Raw genomic sequence first — 16,050 nt, forward strand, 5'->3', positions numbered from 1 at the left:
TCTACTTGATAAGTGTGTTGTTCCTTAATCCCTTCTGAATGCTTAAGAGTCTGTGCAGTGTCGCTATATCCTGAGGCTCTCACTCCCTAAATTTCTTCTCCGCAGGCTCTCACCGCACCTTGCTTCCGTGTACTGAGGGTTTTGGCTGTGAATACACACCCCAAGATCTCCCTATCTGGGGCATTTTTGGAGGGTGGGTTTTTACAGAGCAAATCTCTGGTCATTCCCACATTGCCCAGGGGTACCACCTGCCTGGTGCCACTTTAAAATGCTGGCTTTGTTTTTCTTCAGATGGACCATATGGGGAGGACTTTGGCCCAAAGTCCAAGTCACGGCTGACACACTGTAAGTGGTCAGGGCAGTACGTGTATGTATGTTTACATTTTAACCCTCCAACAGAGATCAAGATAGACACTTCCTCCTTGGGGATGCTGGGGTCCCCACTGTAGATACTTACGCATGTGGGGGTGCAGGGTGTGTGTGTGAGAGGCAGACTACTTACCGGACCAACCCTGGACTTCACCTCCTGCCTTTTGGGACCCCTGAAGCTCCAAAACAAAAGCTGTCCTTGACCTCCACATTCCGACTTTCATCTTCCAGACTGGGGATTCCTTACCTTGTCAGCTCATCCCAAACACATTTTTTAATCCAGCAGTTTGAACTGCTTCTGGTTGGAGGCTATACCCTGCACCATAGACTATGCAGATTTATACGATAAAAATCAACGATTCTCCCTCAAGTCACTTGAAATAAAACACACGAAAACCACGAGTGTAATTCGGATTTTATTGCTTATTAATTATGTCATTCCATACAATTGTTAGTAAACAGAGCTTGAGAAAATATACTTGGGAGTGTTAACGGTGATGGCGAGATCAATGAGAGAACGTGCAAGGGACTCACAGAAGGCAGAGTCCCTGCCGCCACCGTCACCCCTGAATCTGTCATTTCATACAAAAGAGTAAAAATAGTTCATTGGCATCTTACTAGCATTACTCTTTGTAGTCTGTGAACCACGATAAGCCTGGACAACTACAGACTCTTCAGAGCAGAACAAAGCATTTCCCCACTAGCAGACAGAGCGGTTTATTCCTTTAAAAAGGACAAGTGGATCAACGTGACAAAAAGCACACACACAACCCCAAACGAACATCACCGTACTTTAGTGGGCCTGGATTTTAATGTTTTTATCATGTTATTTAAAAAATAAAATGCGACTCAGCTTGTAGAAATGAGAATGAACTTCTTCACCATAATTACACTGACTTTATAGTTCGAATGACTTAAGTGCAGGCAAGGCTGACTCGGTGAAGACCGTGACCACGAGCCCCACAGCGCTCGGGCTGAGCCAGTCAAGCTGCACGGGTGGAGCCGAGGAACCGCCGCCGCCTCCCCACCCCCGATGTCACAGCAGTGGCACTGGGTGTGTGGGAAGCTGGGAGCGGGCACACAATCACTACGAAGCCCATGAAGATGCCAATGACTCCCTGGTAAAACAGCACCGAGCGTTTCCTCCATTAATGACAAAAAAATCCAGCAGGTGCCACAGTTCAGCATTTGAAATACTTTATCTATTATTACAAAGATACTTGGGTTGAGCTATACACTTGAATACTTGAAGCAAAACTTGCAATGTGGGTTCAGGTCAAATCATTTAGAAGACCTCGGTTACCAGGCAACTAAAAATACACAGTAGCTGACAAACAAATTATTAAAACCACTGTCTCCAACCATACAAAAACGAAACAGTAAGGCACCTTCCCCCACATCAGGGCACCCGCAGTGAAGAGGGGGTTCCAGCAGGAACCAGCACACCTGCTTGGGTGTTCTCTCCTGTTCCCGCTGGGCGTGCTTTCCAGTGCCCCCGTCCACACGCCACGGAAAGTGGCCACGACCAGACAGCGTGACCCACACCAAGGGGAAAGCATACACAAGTACCCACTTATTAAAGAGAAGCCGCTCACTCTTGAAAAACGAAAAAAAGGAACTATGAAGAATATGGTGTGTAAAGCTCAATTACCAGTTTCTAAATTTCTCTGAAGCAACTGATGCCTCAGTGATTAGGGAAAAGAGATGAACACTTAAGACAAGAAGCCTGTTAATAGGGACCGTGCTGCGGAGTGATTGTTCATTCACGTTCTGTTCCCCTGGGGCACGAGATTCTTGAAAAGGGCTTCGTACTTAAAAAAAATGATCACACCCACCAGAACAAGATCACATAAATTAACACCGATTAATTATCCTCTGTATTTGTCCACTGACAAAGCTCAAAAGGTTTCCAAAGTACACTGAAGAGTAACATGTCACCTTTTATTAAGGCAAGTTTGTGAAAATAATTTAATACAACCAAATCTCTTCATGAACTTTCAGCTTAAAACATTTTTACGTAAGAAACATACAAAAAAGCTGTTTTATAAAAAGCCACCTCAATACCAGAAATAGGTAACAAAAACACTATGAACCCCGTTGACTGTGAAGCCTGTTGACTGCGAACCCAGTTTACTTCCGAAGGACGCTCTTCCCTCGTTTCGATTCCGAGCGCTACTCATCATCTTTGGAGCCGGTTTTGCTTAACTGTGAAAGATGACAGAAGAAATATTCACCAAGTTTAGGCTATCAGATCGAATTCATTATTTTCACTCCGTATCAACAGTAAACATTTATCGCCACAAGAGACAACGAGGTTCAGTAACTTACACCTCCCCCAGCTTCCACCACCTCTATCTGCACCGGGAACGGTCTCTCTGCAACCACCACCTGACAGAACAAAGGGGGGCACCCTGGAAGCTTTCTGAAGCACAAATTGGAACCAAGAACATACAGAGGCGCCGTTTATAAAATGAAAGATGGCTTCTTTTTTTGTCTTCCATTACAAACAAACTCTTTTTTCTAATTTCCAAAATTTTCTGTCGTAAAAACAATGTAAAATTTATCACCTTAATCAGACAATTCTTACAAGTATTACTTAGAAGTATTAATCGCTGGTGACAGTACCAGCACCCATCAGTACACAAAACTCGTTTCATGAAGTCCTACAAAGACGAGTAACTTACTGTGTTAAGCAACCATTTAATACGTTTGATGCTACAATTTGTGCAAGGAGAACATTGAGAGGAGTTGGCAGGAAAATTCAAAATGGAAAGTAAACAATTTTAAACAACACAACCAGAAAATCTTTCTTGATAATGATGGGAAACTACAACGAGGGTCCAAACCTAAATAAAATACTCAATTTCTACTAAGAAATCAAAGCATTTGTTTCTGTGACTTGTTTATTCACGTTCTGCAATGTCAGTAATTTACAGCCATAGGTAAGCATGTCTGTTCTTAAGATGAACTTACATACACAGGCAAACTTCATGGTAGCTACAAATACTTACGTGCTGAGGGCAAAAGAGGAAGCAGACATCCGGTGAAACCCGAACGTTGAGGGGGAGAAAATGAAAGATAAAATACTCGTTACTCAACAGTGACAGTCACAAGGAGTTTCGAAGGCCAGGACAGAAACGTCACGCACCTTCACCACGTCAACCCAGTTCCATCCTCGAGGACGTTCTCCTTTGTGATCTAGAGAACAGGAAACAGCCACTGTATTTTTAAGACCAATCAGTAATTTTTAAATTACTATTCCAATAAATAAGATTCACATTCTACCCCGCACAACAACAGAGACAAGTTGAAATGGCGCAGTACCAAGCTGAAGAACTAGTCTGTCGTCACCGTGACCGAAAGCACTGTTTGCCTGGGCCTCCCTGCTGGGGTCCCAGGCGGGCCCTTCCACACCCCTCTGTGCCCACGCCAGAGCTGACGTCATGGGAGCAGCACGGAGGTGAGCGGGTGATGCCAGGAAGAAAAACCAATCACCTACAAGGGTCATGCTCTTGCACAAAGATATGGTTTGTTTCAGCAAGAGGCTGTGTCAGTTCACTGATTCACGTGTTAGTGTTTCACGCTACGAAGTGAGGCTCAGGACAAGAGGCCTTACAAACAGATGTTTGGCTTCAAGATCAAAAGGAGACCTGGTCAACTGTTTATTAATTCCTGTGCTCTGATAAAATATTCATTAGTTAACCTGACATTTAAAAAATAGAGCTTTAATCTGCCAGGAGAGTTTGAACATAAGCTCAACCCTTCTATAAGAATTTATAATTTACAAAGTAATTTTGTTCTTGGAATAGAATACTCAGATTTAAATAGCTTAATAAATCCATACAACCAAAACATTCTTCAATTTAAAATGGCTTGATTTCCTTTATGTTTGATATATCTGCATATCTCATTTTACAAGACTTTCAAAATCTGTACTCAAAACAATACATTAATTTTACAGTAAGGGAAACAAACCAACTCCTTGTCCCTTACAGAACAGAAGCAGTATTACTGGAGCTCAATTCCAGATGCTAATGGCTCCTCTCTCCTTCCTGCCAAGAAGAACCTCCCCCACAGGTTACAGTTATGAGGGGCATGAAGGCAGATCGACAATCCCGGCAACTAAAGCCGGCCCGCAGTGCTGTCTAGAATACAGGCCCCACGCCAGACTCCCACGCCTGCACCTGCAGGAAGATAACGACTCTTAGGTGGGCACCATCAAGGACCCGGAGGCGGTAGTAGTAAAAGGGGACGACCTCGGGCCATCACGTACGGAAGCAGCAGGAAATGAACTGACGGATGCTAAGCATTCCAAAAAGCGATGAACGGAAATTCTAGAGCACTGACTGCGGTAGCGAACGATTTTCCGGTTCTGTTGCTGGCGCTGCACTCCGATGCTGCTCTGAGGCTGCCATAGTGGATTCCCAGACCCTACTGCACAGACCATTAAAGTTTCACAAATGTTCTCTGGGGGCCAACACAGGGCTGCTATCTTTTTATCCTGCCACGGACACTGAATAAAACAGACCCCCAGAAAACTGCCTACACCTCACAGAACAAAGGGCGTTATTTTAAGTCTCCTCACCAAAGGAAAAGCGGCGGTTCTCCCCAGTTAAGAGCAACCTGTAACTGCACACCAGTCACGCACACACATATGTAAACTGTATGTTTATGTGTACATGTACATAAACGTGTGTAGGCACACATGGTCATGTCCTCATTTTCCTGAACTGGGAAAAAGATCTCTCGACTGATACCAATTTGCAAATTTTCAGGCTTAATAAAGGGATAAAACTCTTTCTTTATTGGTATGAGCTGGAGTTTATGACACTCTCTTCAAGGTCTCTACCAAAGGACCCCGGTTTAAGAGACGTGGGAATTCTATTCTCAAGTTTTACTGTCCTTGCATAAGTCGGCTACGGACAAAAACGTTGAGAATATCGACTGTGCTAAGATCCAACGGCACACCACACCTCACTTCACGTGAAAGCTGCATTCCGAAAGGTTCTCAACAATCACGTCTCTGCCGCGGAGGCAGACAGACCGGAGAGTCCCCCCATGTCAGCGAGGGTGCAAGCAGGACACACATCTGGGCGCTGTCCCACCATTCCTGAGAGTCCACGCTCGTCCAGTCACTCGCCACTCGGCCTCCCCCTTCTTAAGGGGCGATCCCGTGCGGCAAAGTGGGTAACGTTTGCCGCAGACATCTGCGAAGAGCACGGCCTCTGATCCACATGTGTTGAGAATGAAGAGGAGAGACCAATCTTCTGAACACACTTACTACGCGCCCACATCGCAGTAACAAGCAGCGCCTCTATTTGTGTTATCAAAGGAAAAAACAAACCCACAAACCTGTTTTATCTGCCAGCTTCCGCTTCTGGGCTTTGGAAAGTTGTTCTCTTTTGTCTTTTTTCTTACTTGATGGGGCCGTATTAGGAGTTTCAACCGAGATGATATTGCTTATGGATGTCTGGGGGGGAAAAACAATTCTCAGACCCGTGCTTTAAAGCTGATAGAATGGGACAAAATATGGCTACGTCCTGAAACGAGCTGAAGATGCTGAGATCTGCGAAGGGAAGGAGCCCTGTGGTGCTATCTTCACTCCTCAGCCCGGGTGCCCTCAGCGCACTGGCTCCGTTTCGCCCCTCTCAGAGTCCGCGCCCTCCGGTGCGGGTTAGTGCCAATGGCAGAGTGGGTCCCTGGCAGAGAAGGCCTGACACCACCAGTGAGCCGAAGCTCTCGCATTCCGGGGTAAGTTTACAACGCAGCTCACTTGCTAGTGTTTGGAAGTTTAAATAAGCCTTGAGAAAAATCACACGCCTACTTAATGATCCTGGTTTCCTGAAGAACAAAGGAAATCTTTAAAATACGGGGCGGGGGGCATACATAATAACAATAATAAGCAACACAGGAGAAAACTCTGGTTTTGTGTACTTACAACTGCAAGCCCCCTTTTGCCCCCCGCCCCTGGGCCCCGTATCTCAGTTCCTGCCGTCAGAGCTTACAGCAGGCAAGATGTAAATGCTTAGGAGGTGCAAACATCCCTGTGCAACCCAGGCATGTGCCCTGACTGGGAATCGAACCGCAATCGTGTGGTTCGCAGGCCTGCCCTCAATCCACTGAGCTACACCAGCCAGGGCAAAGAAGAATCTCCCTTACTCCAATTTTATAAGGTTGATACCATCATAACTGCCACTTTATAGGGGGAGAGACTGAGCGCAGTGAGCTCAGGAAACCTGCCCCGAGTCACCCAGCACGTGGTGCTGAGGGCCAAACCCATGAGGTCTGGCCCTGGCCCTGACCCCCGCTGCCTCCGCAGCTGTTCTGTGCTCCTCCGGGCAGGTAGAAGCCAGAGCCGCTCAGGCACGAGACCTGGCCGTGGCTGTCCCTGGAAAGTTTTTAGTGCGGAACGTGGTGCAAAGGGGCCAATACGCTCACGCTTGTAAAAGATGATTATTTCCTACATAATTCTAGAAAATACATACTTTTCTTATTTAATCAGTCTCTTTAAGCTACAATACCTTCAAACTGAACTGTGTTAACACACTATTTATGAGTAAATAATCCTCATAAAATTTCATACCTATTTTAGCTCCACGTAAAAAGTCTTCCCGAGCTTTCTGAAGAGATTAATTAAACTTGGAAAAACCTTGTTTCTACAACACCTCGGTTTGGGTGGGACACGAAGTGCCTACTCTTACAGAAAGTGTAAAACCTGGAGAGCATGATTTTGGAAGTTACATTGAAGCTAAGAAATCTAAAATTCACTGTTCTCATTGAACTCGGATGTAACTCACGTTGACACAAAGTCTCCCTCTAAATGTTAGAAGATAAGAGCTGGTAAAAATTCGTGCCGAGCGATCAGAGCTGCACAGCACCAAAGGGGGTACGAGTGAGCGGCGCACTCACCGGGGCGGACACGGCGGGGCGGTGGTGCTCCATGAACTGCTCCCGGTGGTCCTTGGCGTACTCGAACAGCGTGTAGGTCATGGCGGTGCCCAGGTTCACCTCCACGGCCTCCTGCAACTTGGCCACTATGCTCTGCTTCACGGCTGAGGATCTACAGCACACGAGATAGGCACCGCTAAGAGAAAAGCCACAGGAAATGTTTAAAAAAAAAAAACCCCAATGACAACAAAGCATTACTCACATGGTGTTGTTAAAAAAAGCGTTCATAGATATGATGGGAGGCGTCTGGGGGTACGTGTCTGTCCAGGAAATCTCTATTAAGAAGGCTTTGGGGTCACCGTTTTCACCTATCTGAAGAAAAGGGGAATCTTAGGCTTGTAAACAGTGACACCGAGACAGAATATTAAGTTATGATCTTTCAAATGAGGAATTCTTTCTGGTGCTCAAAGTCAGGTCAGAACGTGAGCTTGAAGAGGGCAGGGCCACAGGCTGGGGCGCGGTGGGGGCGCGCGTGGGGTCTCAGCCCTTGCCCGCCCCGGCAGCTTCAGCGGCTGTCCAGGGCCTATGCCGCCGCGGGCCGGCCCCTGCAGCCGTTCCCAGTGCCGAGACTGCCTTCTGCAGACGGCCGCTGTTTCATCAGAGCTGCCTGAGGGCAAACATCCGCCGGGAAGGACAAGGACAGAATGGACGACAGGAATAATCCGCAAATGCACAAAGCCTCCTCTTGGTCTCTAGTTTTCCTACAGCTGAATCGTTAGGAGCATTAAGGACAAGGAAACTGGTATCAGCACAACTCTGACAGACTTGAAAATGAAACATAAAATTTAGAGAAAAAAGGAAAAGGCATAGAGATGAGGCAAAGTACAGTAGCACCTTAGGCTAAACAGCCAACTCCTGGATAACATTTACTTACTTAATTTATGTATTTATAATTCAGGTACAACTGACATAGAACACTGTATTAGTTCCAGGTGCATAACAATGATTCTGTACCTGTGCATGTTGTGAAATGATCACCATAACCAGTCTAGTTAACATCTGTCACCACACACAGTGACGTTTTTTTTTTCCTTATAATGAGAACTACTAAGACCTACTCTCTTAGTACCTTTCAAATACAAGATACAGTGTTTTTACCTACAGTCCCCACACTGTACCTTACACCCCCAGGACTTATTTTTAACTGGAAGTTTGTACCTTTGGGCCCTCCTCACCTGGATACTGTAAAGATGTCTTTTCTGTTTCTTTTGCTCTCCCCAACTTTTTATTTTGAAAATGTGTAATCTTACAGAGAAATTGAACAGAACACTGAACACTCACTGATGTGTATCTCATGTACTAAATGTACCTCACTTTTTTTCCTCTTATCTACTGAGGGGGAACCCTGTCCCACGGTATCCCCCAGTGCTGCAGATGAAATGACTGCCAACACGTGACCTGCTCGGGGAGGAAAGGCGGGCTCATCTCTCAGAGCCCCAAGCACCTTTTCCCCTGGGCTTTTATTGAGTTTTACTTGCACACGGGTGTGTATCAAAGAAAGGAGGATGGTTTACAGATAACATTTCTGGGACCTGAGGGTCCTTTTGAGTCAGGATCTGATAGACAGAGTGGCGCCACTTGGCCTTAAAACCTGGGGAAACAAACTCATTTTGGGCTTGGACCCTAAACATTCAGTATGCACAGCTTGAGGCATTCCTAGCAAAGCAGGTTTCACAGGATATTACTCATTCTTTCTCAGGCCTGAACACCCCGGAACCACCTGTTCCAGCACAGGGCCGCACCCTTGGAGGCATTGTTGCAGGCCTGAGTCAGGTGGGGAAGCAAGGCAGCCAAGAGATCAGGAGACTTTTTACAGACAGAGTGAGGAGGACTCAGGCTATAACAAAGTCAAGGGGTAGAGGTTCGTCATTCCTTCTCTAAAGTCCCCTAAGTCCTTCCCTGGTGGTCCCTTTGTGAATATGCCTGTCTTAGGTTGTTGCTCCCTTAAGGAATGTTTCCCGTCATTGGCTAACCAGTTCATCCACCCAGACCAAGCAGGGGCCTATCAGAGCGGGGACAGATTTTTGTCTCCTTAGCAGCTTACGTCCCGAAGTGCGTTCTGCTCAGCCACAGCTGTGGGAGGCTACAGCTCCTGAGAGCAGGCCAGGTGGTTCCCAACAATCTGCTTCTCTTCCTTCTTCTCCACTACAGAATCATGCCCCGCCCCCTACATGTGCGTGAGACTTATTTCTTTTGGTTTTTGTTGAACCATTTGAAACTGAATTGCAGACACTGTGAAAATGTTTGCAGATATTTACAGGTAAAGCTTCCAAACAATAGGGACATTGCTCTTTGTAACCACGACACCATTCTGTAGATATTTAACCCTGCTACAAAACATGATGACCCCATTCATAATCCACATTAAAAGTGCCCCAATCACACCTGAAGTATCCTTCATAAATCGCCTCCTCAAACCACAAAGCCAAACTCCACTGAGGACTGCGGACCACACAGTTCTGCCTTAGTTTAGAACAGTCTCTAGCCTTCCCCCCTGACTTTTAAAGGTCTGTTATGACAAAAGGAATCGAGGCGAGTTTTCTGGGGGCCTGAGGCCCCCAGACCAGGACTGCCCGATGGTCTCCTCTGTTCAGATCCAGATGACGAGGCTTCGGTAAGGAGGCCCACAGGGGATGGGGACCCCCCACAGCCGATGCAGGGGGCACGTAAGCTGCATCTGCACTTCAGCTGCCACGTTTGATCACCTGGGTGAGGCGACAGTCTCCGGATCTCTTCAATGCAAAGGCACCTTTTTCGCTTTGTGATTAAGAAAGAATCTGTGGGGCGACACTATAAATGTATGTGTGCGCCTTGTTTCTCAACAACTTTTCACCCAGAGGTTTTAGCGTACGTCTGCTGATGATCCCGATGGCGGTCTGAAACAGGCCTCCCACTGGTGGTTGCAGAACGGCGGCTTTCCACTCAAACCGTGGAATGATTCATGAGTCAGCATCTCGTTCCCACACAGGGCTATGCCAATCTCTTCTGTAATATTTTAGTATAGGTGCTGCTTCTTGAAATACTTATTTTTAAACAACAGCAATACAATTAAAGTTTTTTCACCCCCAAATTGTTACTTGATTCACCTTTATTTTCTGACAACTACTGTTTTATTTCCATCCCTCACCCTCAATCACACATAACGATGTAAGCTGGGGCTTGGAAATTATGACAAATAAACCTAGGCATTTGCCGCTATGCCCATAAGGGCCATCAATGGTTTAAGCCTGTATTTTAGTGTCTGCATTGACGAAGTGATGGCTTGAGCTAAAGACCATATGCCTGCAGTTTAAATACAGAGACGACCGGAAGATGACAGAAGCTACTTGCTGCACGCAGTCACTCGGTCCTTACTCGAGGTGCACGTGGAAAGCAGCTGCCCTCCTTGCGTGGTGCTCGGTACAGAAATCAGCAGAGAGAGAGACAAGGCTACTCCTGTCTTCAAGGGAGACAGAGCATCTGAGAAATCACTAAAACAGAGGAAGACTAAAAGCTCAAAAGTGGCGAACAAAGTACGAAGAAATGGGTACTGGTCAATTCTGTGTTGAAGTACACAGGAGACAGGAGACATGGCCCAAATGTCACAGAGGAGGCCTGAGTTAGGGACTGAAGGGGAGGGAGGATGGCTGAGGGGTGAGGGGTGGGGGGTGGGGGGTGGGGGAAGGACAAGCTAAAGACACAGGACACAAACATGACACTCACAAGCCATGGTGTCGAGTGGATGGCAGTGGCCGGGGAAGTTTGGAGGGGTGGCCCGAGTGTCAGGCTGAGGAATTTCACCCCCACTGTACAGATGAGAGAAACCCGGGGAGAAACCATGACAGGGAGAAGCATGGGGCATCTAACAGCATGTTCAGAGACTGACCCACAGTGGGTGGGGACTGGTGGTGCTGTGCATGCGGGCAGGCAGCTGCAGGAGGCCCTGGAGGAGGAGGATCACCTAGGAGGCCACTAACCTGTCCGCGCAGGAACTGAGGGGTCTGACAAGGACACAGCCAGAACTGCACCCCAGGGCCTCTGACCCCCCAACACACCTTCTCCGAGCCTCAGTTTCATTCCCTCAAACCCACTCTCTGGGTCACATCAGAGTGTCCCTCCCACCCGATACACACGCCCTACAGCATCCTGCACACTGCGCTCAGTAAAGAGCTGAGGGAGCATCACATGGACGCTTGGGTAGGTGCAGGGGCTGAGCCCTCCACCTGCTAGGTTGTGGCCGCAGTGGCTGGGAAGTCTGGGGGGCACCATCTGAGTCAAAGAGAAGGGCCTAGGACACAATTCTGCTACAGACTTGGACCGTCACAAGTCTCTGGTGGCGTCAACATGGGGGCTGTGGGGTGCGAGAGCGGAGCAGAGAAGGGAGATCCGGATGGGGCCACTATAAAGAAGCGACTTCCTGTGATCATTTCATAATAAACTATCATATAAATATAGTTCTATAAAGATCACGTCTCATACAATTTATCTTAAACAGAGGCAATGTTAATAACCACAAGTCTTTTACAGAAAACTTTTCTATCTATACCACTGTTTCTTGTAATCATTTGGATAAATGGTTTTTATCATTTGTTTGTAAAAATCACACAATTTAAAAGGTTCCTCTAATCTAACACTTTCTAATTCTGGTACAATAGAAACAAGTTTATCTTTTAAAAAGTTTCTGAATTATATGTTCAAAAGTTTCAAAAAGTGATATCATGGTGATGTGTCCTCCTTTAAATGCATCAGAAAAACCGGACACAAATTCAAACCACTAAATTTAAAGACAAAATTGGCATTTCTAGGAATCTTTAAGCCTTTTCTAGCAAAGCAGTCCTACTCATGCCACGTCTTACCCGATACTGGAATGAAACTGGACTTAATTCCCGGAAACTTTCATCTCCTTCATATATAGAACGTAACGCCTCCAGTTCCATCTGAAAGACATGAATCACAGGAGTTTTGTTCAGTGGAATACATGTAGGAGAAGTAGAGCATCTTTAGTTTCTGATTCAAGCCCACTCCACTATGTAAAACTTGATTGAATTATAAGGTCTTGGATGTTTATAATATACACAGATATAATTTACTTCAAAACAACATGCCAGGTACCACTAAGCATTTACAGTGTATTATCTCACTTAATTTTCACATGAATCCTGTGAAGAAAATCTCACTATTTTCTCCTTCCTACCAGGGTTGGGGGGGAGGCAGAGGGAGAAAAGATTTGGTTTGAAGAAATTCCAGAGCATGCATCCTTTATCACTCTGCTAAAGAGTAGCCTGGGCTAGAAAGAACATTACGTATCTCACCTTTGTGATCCTTCCCACAGAATGACACAAAACTTGAAAAAACACTTAAGGACAATAAAAAAGTACTCTGAAAAAATGAAAGTTAGAAAAAGGCTGACAAGCATCCCTCCCAAGAGGAAAATGACTGCAAATGAATATGCAACTAGTGACCCTCGCCTGGAAATATTTCCTAGAACACTGCGGCTCACGGAGGAGAAGACTCAATGGCTGCTGTGATTACGGACGAACACCTGCGAAGAGAAGCCAGGAATGACTGCCCACTTGGGTGTGTATTTTAATTTTAAAAAAAATGCATGTCATGAATTCTACCAACTGAAGATGGGTGGATTCGATCTATGTGGACAAATTTTTAGAAGAGATTATCAAAGAAAATGTTTGTGACAACCTGGGCCAGAGAGGAAGAAATAGATCCCAGGACCTAACAAGCACATAAAAACCAACGTATAGGTAAACTGCCCTTCTCAGACAGGTAACTTGATTGGCACGTGAGGGAAAGGCTTGATGGTGTCCACCTGGGCTCCACAGATTTCTCCGATTACTTTTACAGAAGTTCAAACTGGATTCAAGAATAACTGAGATCACAATGAAACAAGCAAACTGACTCAAAATACGGTGCTACTTCTACTGTCCTTAATGTTTTCCTATATTTTAATTAATGACCTGGACAAAAATTGAAGGCAGGCTTGCCATATTTGTCAATGACAATTTGATGGGACAGTGAACCATACCGGTGGCAGGACAAGAAATCAAACAGTCCTCAAAAAACAATCTAACATTACAGTACATGTTCCACGCATCCCAGTAAGAACTGTCCATGTCTTGGCTTAGAAACTCACCTAGCAAGAATATTTGAGAATGGATCGAGACAGCAACTCACTTGTTGGAATTTGGGGTCCTTTACAGGACCTTGGAATTACAGGACCTTTAAAGGACCTTGTTGGAATTTGGGGTCCTTCATAATCCAGAGATTCTATTACATCTACCCTGTAAAACTCCCAAATTTCAGGCAATATAGTCTAAATGAGTATTGAACCAGTTACCTAAGGAGACTCAGATTCTAGTCCTGATTCTACTACTGCATAGCCCTAGGCAATCGCTTTACCTGTTAGACCTTCCCTTCGTCCTCCACATTACAAATTAGAAGGTTCATCTCGAGATGACACGCAGCATCTCCTTCAACTTTACGTATGCTCAAAATAGACTTCGTATGCACTGGATACAAAGCATCAGGTGGGTGAGAAATTCTACCAGACAACATTGCCAGAGCCAGGGGACACTAGAGTCATTATTAAATGAGCTATTATTAAATTGGAGTTATTATTAAATCTCCATCAGAGATTTAACTAACTCAATTAACTTTCCCTACATGCCAACAGGTTTAGAATTTAAAGGTGATCAGATTCTAATAAAATATCCCACTTCACAAGCTCAAAAAAATATACGGCATTTAAGGCCAGCCAAGTCCACCGGTTCTCGGACCAAAGACACTCCTTCTTGCTATTAGAGATACCTAGGGGGACCCCGGGCAGACAACCAAACTGAAAACTGCGGAAGGTGGGGGAGGGGAGGCAGAGGCGGACGCGCGCCCGGCCTCTGCTCTAAGGGCACCGATCCACCTGTGCCACTCCAGCCAGGCTCCATCCGCTCTAGGAGCGATGGCACGTGCGGGGCCGCTAGTCCGAGAGCCGGGTCCCACCTGGGCAGGGGGTGGGACAGCAGCCCTCCTTCGGTTTCGGCACCGCGCCTGCGAGAGGACAGGCGCGTGCAGCCCCGGGACTCACCTCCTGGTCCTCATTGGCACTCATCGCGCCGGTCGCTGGGCGCCTCCCGGGTGGGGGGGGGGGGGACGACGGTGTTCGCGACAAGGACGAGAAGGCGCAAGCAGTGGCCCCGAGGGCGAGACGTCCCTGTTCTGCGCACTCGGCTGCCGGATGCACACCCTTCACACTCTAGACAACAGTCTCGCGCACCTGTGGCCCTTGAGCAGAGCAAAGCCTCCTGCTAAAGGGTTGTGGGAACCGAGCCCCGGGCCGCAGCTGGCGGGGCGCCGGCGCCTCTTTAGCAGAGCAGTCACGAGAGAGGCTCCACCTCTTCTTCCTCCTCGCTTCTCCTATTGGCTCCTTCTGTGTCTGCCCCAGCTCCTGCCCTTCTAGGAAATGGAGCGACTTCCCTACGTTTTGTGGAGCCGCGTACAGTTCCGGGGTAGCGATTGGTGCAGAGCCCTGTCACTCAGGACCGAAATGCACTTCCTGTGCCGGCGCAGGTGGGTACAGGGGAGTCTTGTTTGCTGGAACCGGCTCTGAGGCTGTGGCCGCAGGAACCGGGCCCCGGCGTCTTTAGACACCCCTGCTTGCTTCCCCTCGTCTTCCCCTGGCTGGGGGCGACCGGCTGCAGCTTCCGCGGGCCCTGTGGGCGCGGCCTGGGTGAGTCTGGGCCCGGAGACCTGCGGGGCCAGGCGACCCCGCCAAGGGAGAGAGCCAGCTCCTAATAAGCAATACCTGTTTTGGGGGCCTCCGTTTTCTGACGGCGTCAGCGGGTGCGATTCGGGCAGTTCTCTTTAACCCCTTATGCACCCATGGTTTAAGGTTCTAGGGCTCTAGGTTTAAGGGCGGGGATTGGGACAGAGATAAGAGTGCGCTTTTCGGGCTGCAGCGCTATTTCTCCGCCTTTTCTGATTGGCGCTACCAGGGCAGAATTCTGCGACCCTGGGACGGTGCCTTTTCTTAAATCGGTTATTGCTTCACATCCTCAACATCACCTTTTATTTTTCATCATCGAGGCCTGAAACTGTCGTTCCTCTGTTGGTCATTTTGTAGTTGAACGTCTATGAATCTTATCCTTACTAGCGTTGCCCTACACCCTGAACCTGTATTAATTAAAAAAATAGGGACCACATACATTATCTTCCACTTTGAGTAGGTCGTCTTTCTTTGCACTGTATAATCATCCTTTGCAAGAGTCTTCGTTATTATCTTCCATACCAACTTCCAGAATACTTCCCTGATACACGCATGCCCTCCAGGGTGTTCACTCACTGCTTCCTCACCTGCTTCCACGTCATTGGCTTCTTCCAGGGATGAAGAAGTTCCTCCTGTGGGCTGTCGTGACATCCTTACAACCTCCGTGCCTGGCCTTTGTGCCATTCCCATTACTTTCTTGCAGAGTAAGCACGACCCATTTCAAGTGCCAAAGCTTTTAATGTAGAATGTGGTAGGAATTTTGGAGACAGAATTACAGTAACTTAGAGCTGCACCATCCAGTATGGCAGCTGACAGCCAGTAGCCATATGTACTGGGCCACTGAGCGTTTGAGTTGAGATGTGCTGTGAGTGTACAATACACACCAGATTTTGAAAACTTGGAACCAAAAAGTGAACTACCATGTTAATAATGTTTATATTAATGTTGAAATGATAGTATTTTGGATATAATGGTTAGAGTAT

The 16,050-nt window shown here is 46.9% G+C and overlaps 2 protein-coding genes across 5 annotated transcripts in view; one reads left to right on the forward strand and one right to left on the reverse strand.

The window, feature by feature from the left end:
- Nucleotides 1-767: 767 nt before the first annotated feature.
- RWDD4 (RWD domain containing 4) lies at nucleotides 768-14,693 on the reverse strand. 4 transcript variants are annotated; one of them, XM_037055141.1, is made up of 8 exons: nucleotides 14,390-14,692; nucleotides 12,153-12,233; nucleotides 7,520-7,629; nucleotides 7,279-7,429; nucleotides 5,722-5,839; nucleotides 3,518-3,567; nucleotides 3,381-3,383; nucleotides 768-2,574 (listed from the first exon to the last, which is right to left on the reverse strand). In XM_037055141.1, the coding sequence occupies exons 1-8, from the start codon at nucleotides 14,411-14,413 to the stop codon at nucleotides 2,542-2,544; spliced, it is 570 nt and encodes a 189-aa protein (XP_036911036.1). In that variant the 5' UTR covers nucleotides 14,414-14,692; the 3' UTR covers nucleotides 768-2,541. The 4 variants fall into 4 exon arrangements, with proteins under 4 accessions (XP_036911036.1, XP_036911037.1, XP_036911038.1 ...); XM_037055142.1 differs by lacking the exon at nucleotides 3,381-3,383 and having other exon boundaries at nucleotides 14,390-14,693; XM_037055143.1 differs by lacking the exon at nucleotides 14,390-14,692 and having other exon boundaries at nucleotides 7,520-7,625; nucleotides 12,153-12,235.
- Nucleotides 14,694-14,856: 163 nt separating this feature from the next.
- Nucleotides 14,857-16,050, forward strand: part of TRAPPC11 (trafficking protein particle complex subunit 11) — a 35,644-nt gene continuing 34,450 nt past the window's right edge. The window contains exon 1 of the mRNA XM_037055144.1: nucleotides 14,857-15,031. The gene's annotated coding sequence lies outside the window, so the exon portion shown is untranslated. The remainder of the gene's footprint in view (nucleotides 15,032-16,050) is intronic.

Source organism: Sturnira hondurensis, unplaced genomic scaffold (assembly GCF_014824575.4).
Source record: "Sturnira hondurensis isolate 20B ecotype Veracruz unplaced genomic scaffold, ASM1482457v3 Scaffold0008640, whole genome shotgun sequence".
In the NCBI taxonomy this organism is placed as follows: domain Eukaryota; kingdom Metazoa; phylum Chordata; class Mammalia; order Chiroptera; family Phyllostomidae; genus Sturnira; species Sturnira hondurensis.